Source organism: Nomia melanderi, chromosome 10 (assembly GCF_051020985.1).
Source record: "Nomia melanderi isolate GNS246 chromosome 10, iyNomMela1, whole genome shotgun sequence".
NCBI classification, from domain to species: Eukaryota; Metazoa; Arthropoda; class Insecta; order Hymenoptera; family Halictidae; genus Nomia; species Nomia melanderi.
Window position 1 is genome coordinate 9,728,447 of NC_135008.1, and position 12,210 is coordinate 9,740,656.

At 34.9% G+C, this 12,210-nt stretch overlaps 1 protein-coding gene across 7 annotated transcripts in view; it reads right to left on the reverse strand.

The window, feature by feature from the left end:
- The window catches only part of LOC116429696 (uncharacterized), a 71,564-nt gene that overhangs the window by 2,411 nt on the left and 56,943 nt on the right, over positions 1-12,210 (reverse strand). For 5 of the 7 annotated variants that reach the window (XM_031982929.2, XM_031982931.2, XM_031982928.2 and 2 more), the window contains 5 exons: positions 10,653-10,872; positions 3,691-3,825; positions 1,970-2,121; positions 774-1,134; positions 191-380 (listed from right to left, as the gene is read on the reverse strand). In XM_031982929.2, the coding sequence (XP_031838789.1) occupies positions 191-380; positions 774-1,134; positions 1,970-2,121; positions 3,691-3,825; positions 10,653-10,872 (1,058 nt within the window). The remainder of the gene's footprint in view (positions 1-190; positions 381-773; positions 1,135-1,969; positions 2,122-3,690; positions 3,826-10,652; positions 10,873-12,210) is intronic. The other 2 variants (XM_076371627.1, XM_031982930.2) reach the window with 1 other exon arrangement.

Genomic DNA, 12,210 nt, shown 5'->3' on the forward strand with positions numbered 1-12,210 from the left:
CTAAAGTATTTGATGTAACATGTGTAACGTGAAAACGTATAAAAATCACATAAACAAGGACTATTTATATTAAACTATGACATAAGCAAAGATTATTTACATTAACTATACACATTAAATAGTGTAACTTTCTACAGTACCGTTATCAAAATCAATATCTGCATTTCTTTCTACACCACATTCTACGTACATGTATTTAGGACTTTTGGCTCTGTTCCAAACTTGTGATCCTTCTTTTCAGAATACCATTTCGAAACTACCTCCCGTGCCGGTACAATTAGCTTCGGATCGGAACACTGCATCGAATAGATGTTTTCTCCGTACGGAGACGATGATTGTGGGATCAGCTTGTTCGTGTTCAGCAACGTGTTCGCCCACGCCTGTTGATGGTTAAAAATTTGTAATCGAGCGTTACTCTCGTGCGAGGTTGTTCGATCAATCTCATCCAAGTTGAAGTTACGACTACATGGTAACAAGCAATCAAACTCATACGATTCCCAGTAATATTTATAAAACAGAATTAAATCCTGAACAAAGCAGATTTTATAAACTGTACATTGAAGACTATTACGATTTAAACAATTTTTGTTTCTCTGAAATACTGAAATATATAATGTCAATATACAAAAAAAATACTGACATATACAATATCAATGTAATAAAACAATTAACTCTACTATTGAACCCTTAAAAAACCATAATGAAAGGTAATAAAAAGACTGGGCGTAACGTCCAATGGACCTACATACAGGGTGTGCTATTTTAATTTATACCTTAGCTGCAGCCGTTAATTCGGCGTTTAGCCTCAAGTCTGGTACTCGATGTCGCCTCCTGTATTCGTTGTGGACGAGCAAAGCTTCTTGTTGCCATGCTTGATCGTCCATAGTGTATCTCGGTAGAAAAGAAATCTTTTTACTAGGACTTGAACCACCCGGCGGAAGGACATTCTCTGTGAAGCTTCCCAGAAAATTTCCGGCTGGGTTGTAGTTGCAAACAACATAAACTTCACCGTTCCGATTCCTGGCCATTCCGACACCTAACTCTGTACTGTCTTTCCAGACGACCTGAGTGAAGTGACCAGTTTTCAAGGTGGTTGGCTCTTTTCCATATTGATGTTGCGCTTCTTCGGCGTACCTGCGAGACGATAATAAGAATAATTTATTTTAACGATTTATTCAAACGATAATTGCTTAAAAAATAAAGGGGAAGTTACAAAAATCTCTAAATCCGAAGGAAAAATATACGAATAGTTTCATAAACGACGAATGATCTATGCTAACGTTTTACCGTTTCATTATGTTACGGACGTTATCAGCGAATTTAACTTCCGATAAGTGCGTACGTCTGTAGAGTATTAGTAGAACGTTTTTATGAGACAAATAAATCCTTATCTAACAGTTTTCACATTTACGATACACTTTGCTCTTTAAATATTCGCATAAAACGAGGCCAATGTTAAAATATCTATGTTTGACCTAATTCTCATATGGAAACTAACTGTTTGTGTTATTGAATATCAAGGATTTGATTTATATTAGCCAGAGTATTATTTGTCAAAATGAACTGTCAAATCGTTCGAAATAAGCTAATAGTTTAAAATTTGTGAATAGGACATTTGCAGTAGTGGTGACTGCATATAAATATTGCATGCGATGCGTAAAACCTAATAAGTCTGTTATGATATTAACCCTTTACATTCGATAGTATTTTTCATTACAAATATTCATTATTTCCTGATGAAATATAGATCATACCATTTTCAAGGCAAAGAAAAATCTTGCATAAATTAAGGGACTGAACTATTTTACTTCTATGTTTCGTATGTTGATACCTTATTTAAAATTTAATATTGAATTTTAAATCTCACAGTTTTCCTGTGTTAAATCAAATGACGACTGAGTGTTGCCTTTCGAGTGCAGAGGATTAACATATAACAATATTTATGATTATAAATCTATGATTTACTTACCATTCATTTACAGGCTCGTCGCCACTGACAACGGTCTTAGGATTCGAGCTCCACATACAGTATAAGTTCTCACCGTAGTCAATGTTCGCCCTATGTTCTAACCTACCTCTGGTCGCCAGTATGTTGGCCCAATCTTGACTCGTTTTACATAACTGCAAATTAAAAAGTAATCAATTACCGGTTTTCACAATATAATTTACAAGTCAAACATACGAGAAACTTGTTTTTTTCTATAAAAACTGTAAGAACCTGATACGGCAAAGTTATATATGAACACTGTGCACATCTATCGATTTCCAGAAGTTAATAGCTGTATAAATTAAATTATATATTAGAAAAATCAGTGAAATCGGTACATAATTCTGTAGTCTTTTCGTTAGTGAGAAATTCGATTTCAAAATGTAACTGAAATTTAGTTGAATATGTTTAGCACGATAAGAGAGTTTATTATTCAAGCTTGCGTCGCAAGATTTTATTTCTAATTCTAGTGAACAACTATTTCGCTATATGAAGGAGGACATTTAATGCTAGCGAAAAGAATTCTTTTCCAAGACCATTTTTACAAAACTTTTATAGGCTCTCTATATGAAGGATATATAATGACTATAACTCTCGACACGGTTTTTCGTGTACACACTTCCAATGATCGAACAAAAAAATACTACAAACAAAAAGTAATTTGTTTTTACTGAGCTATGAACTGCGATATGAAAAATACCAGAAAATATCTTTTTTCAATAAAAAGTCGTGGTTTCCTTGTGATAGCAAGGACGTTTTCAACGTGACAGATACATAATGCCAATGGAATCGCAGTTTATAGCACAATAAAAGCAGATTAACTATTGTTCGAAACATTTTTCTGTCCAACCATGTGTAAACCATGAAAATTTGTAACGATAATTATATTGTATAGATATACATCTTTATCTGAATGTAATGCTTATTAGACATTACATACATTTTTTTCAATTAGGCTGGTCTTGTATCAGTTTGACAATTTTTACAAACCTATACACTGAACCTTTGATTATTCTATCATTCGAAAAATTGTGTTGTTCCGTAAGTTACTCGTTAAAGGCTAATATTTGAAGGCAATATGCTTGTGTGCGCAGTAATTGCGTCACAGTGGATAACTACACTAAAGAGGGTACAATGAACGTTCAATGTTGAGTGACAAGTAGTCACTAATTATAAGTAATACCATCCTTTCTATCGAAAGAGTTCGTAAATTCAAATTGTATATAGAATATCCCGCACAACTAGAGCTAGCTGCATCTCTCAAATTATAAAGAATTAAAAAGAAAGATCATTACATCAAATTAAATGGTTTCGAATGAATAAAATAATTATTATGAAAATAATTTTATTTTGACACATAGTCTTGTATATATTAACTCGTTGAGTTATTTATCCTTACATAAAAAAATACTAAGGTACTTACTCTCATTTTACATCGAACATCGGACGAAACAGTTTAAACTAACGCTTTCTAAACGTGAAAAATTTACCATATTTTTTAAAACGATCATGCTACTAAGATTATACGAACGTATGAAAAAGCATAAAATGAATTGCACAATACGTTGCATCTGAAACCATCGGTGAGAACTAATGAACTTTTATTCCATCTTCAACCATTCGAAAAACACAGTTAGTCCCAGTTACGTAGGACATCCAGTACGCTAGGATATCATATTGTGTCGTCTACTCTATCGTGTTACCTGTTTACTGAGACGAAGAGGTGGTACTCCATGCCTCGAGCGGAAGTAATTGTGTGTGTCGAGACAAACGTTGATGAATTCCTTAGGAGGCCCCAATCTGCGCACAGACGGTTTACGTGTGTCAGTCTTTGTTATCTATAACACACAGAGAGTGTCGCATAATAGATAAAACTGTGTTAATTAATCTAATGAGAATGAAATGTATTCGTGCTACATCAAACTGTAAAATAAACACACGTGTAACGTTCCTGTTAAGCGTACCTTTAGTCGCTCTGTTAAATTGTCCGTTAAACATTTACTTAACAGTTTACTTTGCGTATTTAGTATAATATCATATGCTGATCGAGGTTTAATTAATTTCTTCATTAAGTGATCAGTGTTCAACTATCTAATTCCTTTTTACCTCTCTTTTTGCCACAGAATTTCTTATGGCGATGTTGCGAAACACAAATGAAATAAATTACTGTACATATTTCCGAGCGATTGTACTCTCATTGTTCACTGTTACATAACACTGGAATGATTTTTTACATCGCTCATATATTATTATTACGCGCGTTATTACTATCGCTTACGTTTCTGGAATTATTAATATTTTGAAGTAAATTAAAACACGTCATTCGCGCAATAGATATTTCCAGTATTGTAATCAAATTGATGGGAAAACGGCAGTCCCTAACACTTTAGAAGCTCTCATTCGTTTGCGCGTACAACAGCGTTTGTGATTAAGACATGACCCAGTTAACGGTTAAATGTTAATACGCTGCAAACGAAGGCTGCTGGTACGAACATAACCATCGTAAACGCTACCGTTGTTTTATACTTCAGATAAATTATACGTTTGCTTAAACACTGTAAAATATATTGCGTGTAAGAGAAAGCTATTTTAAAAGTTTAATAGCGAAATGTTACTTTCCAACTTACTATTCCAGTAATATATTAATTTAGAAATAATTAAAATAACAGAGATGTATAATATCAAGCGTTCGGTATTAGTTGTGTATCAATAACGAGAGCTCGTATATCGCGGAACTATTTTATTTCCTCAATAGAAATTGAAATTTATGTTCCAACTTAGTTTTTTACGAGTTTCGTATAGAACATTTCTATTCCTATTATCGTAGCATAGTTAGACTCTGTCTTAGAGTATTCACTTTCTTAACGAAGTCAAAAATACTCGAAAAATAGTATAGAATAAATGTCCCGTTCAGTTTAAAGATTATTTAAACATATTTGCTATACCATTGTAAAAACATGTTACCTCGTTTGCGTGAATTTAATGAATAATTTGTAATTCATAATTCTTTCAAGAAACTACCAGTAAATTTCTTAAAATTTCATAAAACTGATGATTAATAGATACCAATTTTCAGATTCGTTCGTTGAAGGTTCAAAGATTTCCTACATCCATCTCACAAACATTGAAACGCTTAAAGAAACTTTAAACTGACTAACAAGTGTCAGATATATATTGAAAATCGCAAGACCGCAAAAAGTAATCGCAAAATGAGCTAGACAAGTCCATGCACGTAACACGCATATCAATTGGCATAAGAAAAATCAAATTCGCAAAGAATTCACTGACCGAACCGAGTTCAGTGCGCGTCCGAAATTAGCGTTAATTATTGGACCAAAAAACGCGTAATTACCATTGGTTTCATTACCAGTGCACGATATAAATAAATCATGTCGGCTGGCTGCAATACCTATGAATTCAAAACTTGTTCTCCGGCATTCTAAAAGTATCACCCAAAGATGAAATCGGGGAAAGCCGACAAGATCCATCGCTTCACTGATCGTTTCGCGTTCACGTAGAGATAATACGCACGTACATGTGTAGTCGAGCACGCGTGCGATCAAAACGAAATTACGCGACAGCGCGAGTGTAGTCGACAATAAGGAGGATGACGTTCCTAATAACCTAGATGCGGAATGGTCAATGAGTGGTGGACTGACTGGCAGAATCGATTTCCCATCATCCTATCGCAATACGATCATTTCCAAGCACGACAGCCAGGAAGAAAACGGTTACACGTTTCTCCCGGAATTCCTCCGACTCCGAAACTGTTAAATGTGCAGGTGAAAGTAACGGGTGACTTCCTATGCGCTATTAATCTCCTCCGTGAATTAACGCGAACATATGCTTTTGACTGTTGACAAGATTATATTTTCCGCTCGATAATTTCTCCGGAAAAGTGCAAACTTCAAGTACTTCCGGCGACTGAGCCAGTACACGACAGTTCTGTTTTTATTTCTGCGGGAATGTAGAGCAACCGTTGATTGTGCTCTTGGCGAACGCGGCTGCAGATGCCAGGACGATTGCACGTGGTGTCGAGTAGCATTCGCGTTTCTCGAGAACAATGATACTCAGAATTTCGAGTTGAATCCTGGAGACTTGTCAAGGCAATGTCAGAGGCGAGGAATGAACTTGTAGAGATTTTTTGGGTGGGAAACTAGCAAATAAGCGGGATGTATAGAGTGTCTGGTGGATTAACGTGTGCAAGCGGATACAGATTGCCTGTGAAGGCAAGAATAAAATGTGAAACAATAGTTTTCTGTTTAAGACTTCGAAATAATACAATTTTTAAAGTTGTTATCGACTGTATAAAGTTTCAGTGGAGATGCAGTTATTTAACAGTTCGTCTGTTGGGAACCTATTAAAACGTTCTGTGTCACCGAAAATTTATTTTATATGTTGTTTAGAAACTGTACTGATTTATGAAATAACGCATTAAGTTACAGGAGATATTTTAACAGGAATATTTCAGCGGACTTAAATATTAGCATTTAATAGTAGTGTTTTACTGCAACTCCATAAAGAAGCAACATTCTCTCAAACTCGATTCTTTTTAAAATGAACTCTTGAATCAAACGTAATTATTTGAGTTATTACTCACGTAGTTATCATGCAATTAATTATACGATATGTCTGTTATGAACTGAGGGATCTATTAAATGGAAAATAAGACCAAAACTTTCGCTTCGTTCCGATCTTCAATTAAATCCGCCGTTTCATTACCTACATGCGAATGAACTATGCGAACATTTAGCAATCATAAACTGATTAAATGAAGCAATGCTGCACAGTACATAGTTCGGATCGAAGAATTTAATGATATTTTTCGTTTAACCTTTGAACCACATAAGGTACTGTTATGAAATTAACACTGAGAAGTTTAAAAAAATAACTTCGCGATAATATATGACGTATAGGGTAAGTCTGGAAGAAATGGCCCACTCTTTTCAACAAAACTATTACGTCATAAATATCATTGATACCTAACGAAACGAAATATATTTATAAAAGTAAATTACATGCACGAAGAATAATCAAATAGGCTTCTGTGCAGTATTCAGTATATCGCTAAAAACAATTGGAAATATACAGGGTGTTGCAAAAAATGTTATAAATCTGTTGGTTTAATTAAGATACTAATAAATTTAATTTCATTTAATTAGTAAATTTGTTCTTTAGTATTATCAAATATAAAAAATGCATGAGATAATTTTTAGATCTAATTATATAATTATCACACTTTGTTTATAAAATGTTTATTAAATATCGTGTGATAACATTTTTTTGTGACATGATACGTACGGAAAAATCAAAATATCTACTATCCGGTGAGTACGTTCAACGCGTTGCCTGCCACTAAAAATAGCGTTTCATGTATCACTTATTCCTTTTCTAGTAGAGATAGAAAAGAAGAATTATGAATTATTTGGTATCGCGTTTGTTACGTTACACTATTGTCTAGTTATTTACTGACCATTTTTATTCGACACCAGTTATCTTACAAGTTATAATTATTTTCTTGTAATTTCGAAGCTACGGTCTTTGATGATCGGCGTGGCTGTCAACGTGTTAATTAACATTTCCATCATCACAAATACATCGATTTCAAATACTCCTGCTGATTTAAAATACTTCTATGAGCCAGTATAAATTGCAGCGGAGCACAGTCCGCCTGTCTATGGACAGAACCTTCAAATTCGACTATTCACATAACGAAAATTGAAAGTTACGAATGTGTCGCTAAATAGTCCCTGCTACACAATATGATCTTTATTTCGAAAATAACAATCTTAATATCCCCCTTATGTAAAAAAATATAATTACTATATGTTTAGCTCTATACCTTACAACTGTTGTCCGAATCATTTTTCTGTATCACTCGTAATTTTTAAATTATTGAGTTTTGTTCAGAAAACGACCGTTTGGCCGCATTGTGTGGCGTCCATGAAGTATTCTCTAAATTGGCACGGTGCTGTACCACGAACTTTAAAACCCTTTCGCTTTCATCAATAAAGTATAACGTCAACATGAGCGTGTTACGTACTAGGAGAAAGAACAAACAGAAAACTGAGGTCGGGGCTAACGAACTGATACGCGGTGCGAAACACCTAGCGCGGGCTAAACGTAAAGCAAGAGTCGAGAGAAAAATCGGACCCGGAGCATGTGAAGCTGACTGTCGAAGGAGATTAGTCATCGTTGCGAGAGTAACGATTTCCCGAGGCGATGCACGAGCAGCATTCAGACATGTCTCTCGAAAAGGGAACGGTCCTGAGTCATCGACAGATGGCAACGTACCTTGATGTCGTTCGCTGGTTCGTAGGTAAACGTCTTTCAAAAGAGTCACGTGCCAACGTGAGCGCGCGCTCATCATGTATTTCCCGTTCTAACCCTTCTAACGATGACCAGTTAACCCTCTGTAGGTCCGTGTGACTTGAAAGTCACATATCAATATATTGGCATCTTCTTGATTTATTTCATTTCGCACAGCAAAGCGTCGAATAAAATTAAGTGATTAATTAACTTAACCTTTTGCAATCGTACGTGATGCTCGAGATGAGGATACAAGTTTGTTATAGTTTATTTGTGGTAGTTTAACGCGTTGGCCGCCATGGTGGTTACCGATGACTGGCGTTTCCAAAACGCTTGAAGACAATTACTCGAAGGAAACTGATCTCGAATTAAAATATTCAGTAACACAAGTAACTAAATATTAATGCAACTCAAAAACTATGGTACCAAACCGGTAATAACCAACTCCAGTACCATTTTCCTTTGTTACGAAAAAAACAAGTAATATTATGCAAAACGCTGAAAATTCTCGTGACGGTTAACGTGGTAAAAAGTACCACACTTTAACAGATGATAAAAATTGAACCTTGTAATAATAATAATAAGTAAAATAAATATAAAACATTAATTCATTTCCCAGAAAGTAAATACAAGTTTACATCCAACAACATTGAAAATAAATCGAGTACAGAGGGTTAAACTGTTTCTTTTCTTTATTTTTCGCGATGCAAAAGTAAAAAAGAAAGTAGTAAAAGCAATGTTACCAGGCTATGGATAAATTTAAATACTTAAGGATGTAATTAGGAGAATCGATAGAAAAAGGGTTTTCCTAATAAATATTGTAAAAGGAACTTCTTCGTGTAGCATCTGTCGTGTCATTTAGTTGCGAGTTAATTATTAATTCACTATCGAGTGAAAACCTTTCGGATTTGACGTGATTGAAGTTAACTTAAGCAAAACTGAAATTGATTCAATCTCAATAATTCTTCATTGAATAATTTGGGAAAAAGGAATTGAAGATTCAATACTCCTAAAAGAAATCCTGAATAGTCATAAGTCATATCTAAAAGCCTTAGATTTTACATCTTTATGTAAGATGTAAAATAGAATGAAACCACAACTTTCACCAAGGGTAATGAAATAATGTTTTCTCCAAATTCAATTGTTATCTACGAATATATCCACGGTCTAGCGATCATAGTCCGTTTCTTAACTAAACCATGTCCAAACCATTCATTAACCCCCTGAGTAGAAATGACGATCTCGCTTGAACGTGCTCTGCACGCGAAACTGCATTTCATAAATTATTTCATAAATCCTCCGTATCGCAACTAAACTAAGTTTCTTATTTTCATACAAAATTTTATAAATTCAATAGATCCTATAACACTTAAATTTTCTTTATAATAATGTATCCACAACAATATTTTCGCTGACTTTGGTTATTATCAGCTGAAAAAATTCTAATATATCTATTATCACTCCTGATATCTATACGACTGGAACTTCAATCGAACTCTTTTTGCAATGAAAATACAAATATTTCAAAGAAATCGAAGCAGCAGATTTTTCGCTTGGAATTCGGTGAACCAGAATTCCAGTAGACAGATAGCGTAAGCAAGAACATTTGAGCATAAAATAAATTGTAAGCCAAAAGGTTAGCAATGACTTACCAAATCGATTAACTCCACTTTTTGAATTTTTTAAGATACCGTTGAAACGCTTCATTGGCTCTGAACTTTTCATATTAAATTAAATTTCCTTATTACTGAGTGTGATTCCACAAAATAACATAAACTCTATTACCCACGCAAAATTTGCGGTAATAATAAAAATTATTTCGCAGTTATACTATTTAGAGAAGACGTTATACCATTCAAAGACGTTCTATAATGATTATTTAATTTTCCATTTAACACGTTGACTGCCACGAGAGTTTCGAGCGTTTTGTTATAGTAACATTTATTCCTTCGTAGTAAAGGCAAATGATATTAAAAGTAATTAGTAATGATTTGGTGTTACAATACTCATATTACGCTCGTATCTAGCTGTTTATGTTTCTACATATTTGTATTCGATAGCAATTTTCTTATTGTAATTGTTTTCAAGCTCTGATTTTCAACCTCTGATCATCGGTGACCACCGTGGCAGTCAACGTGTTAAAGGGAAATTTAGAAAATCATTGTATAGCTGTTGCATCACTTTCCTCCACTTTTTCTTTCATGGAGTTCATCGGTTTGGCAAGTGAGCCATTCATACACACCTAACGATTCAACTGCGCTGTTTGACAAACAAAGAGTAACTTTCCGCCATGAGTTGCGTGCTCGCGTTCGCGTGTGTTAGTGACACATCTGAGATGATATTGCTGACGACTTACAGTCGACTTATAGCTAGTCGGTATGGCTGGTATGATTACCGGTGTCGACGAGCATCTTGCGGAGTCTGGGGACGCCGAGGATGACCTGGCGCTGCTATAAGACATCCCATCGCTGCCTAAACTACCGTGAAAGCTGCCGTGCAGAGAATTCGACAATGGCCCTGGGGAAGCCGGCGACGCTGTCAGGGGGGACTTCGATCTGACCGAATCCGTCCTCGACCTGCAAGTAAATACATTATACGGTGAATGCGGAAACACAGCGGCCCTTTCAACTTCGAGACAGTGAGGCACAGTGGCTGGTGTGCAGGCTCGGGTAAACAACTTCTATGGCAAGTTCCATTCGGAACAACGGGACTAGTTATTTGGTTGCGATGCAAGCCGTTTTCGACGTCTGTGTGAAAGCAATGCGCTCAAACTGCCTTTCATTTTGGACTGCTGTTCATTGCGGCGTGCAGGCTAGGTGAAAGACCTTCGACGAATCAATCGTAGGTTTATATATGTATAAAATCGCACTCATAAATTCGCACGTGACGAACAACTGATATGTCTGTGGCTGAATTAGATGCATACTGAATTATACTACGATGGTTTGGAACATTTGATACTCGCTCCGCAGCCATTGCCGGGGTCGATGGGAAATCGGAAGAAGATTCAAAGAACTGTTGGTATGTCGAGGAACACGTTGAAGCAGAGTATTGATGTTTAGTGATTCGACAGGTGCTAGTGTGATTTAGGATTTGGAATTTTTTGTAGTTGTATAGTATTACTTGTCGTATATTATTTAGTTACATAGGAATTCCAATTTGAATTTACGATATGTTTATATATTTTATTTTATTCGTACTGCAGTTTCTGTTATAGGTGAAATGTGTTCGAAATGGTGAAAATAGTAGAAAAAGAAGAAAACATTTCTGTTCTTTATACTTAAGGAACTTTAAGGGACGTATTAATAGATACTGATTGTAAATAAATTTTCTGAAGATTGTTTCATAAATGGTTGAGTTATTGAAGAATACAGGAAATGTGTTACTTCTCAGGATACGTAAATTCTACGTAGTGGAGATACCAAATGTCTCGCATGTTTTTTAACTGTCCTCCAGTCCCTGTAACATATGTGCGACATTTATTTTAATGGTTCACGGGAATGCCAATGGTAGAGGACTCGCAAGTTCAACATTTTCACCAGATGTTTATCGAATTCCGGTTTCAAAACGCTTCTCTTTTAATTCGCCAGATGGACAAATTTTGCTTTCTACGTATCTTTCTGTTTAGTTCATCGTACAAAATCAATGCGTACCTATGGGAATATTCTAGTAAAACTACAAATACATTAAAAGAATATAAATAGCATTACAAACATAACCATTTATAAATATAAAATATGTATATCTACATGCAATTATACAAAACATGTCGTCAACATTGCGATGCAATTAAGATACATATGTATAATATAACAATAGAATATCACTTGCTTACATTTTACTTTGATGCAAATATATCTATTATTGTAAACTTAAAAATGATTAAAATAAATATAATAGTCAACAAATTATTT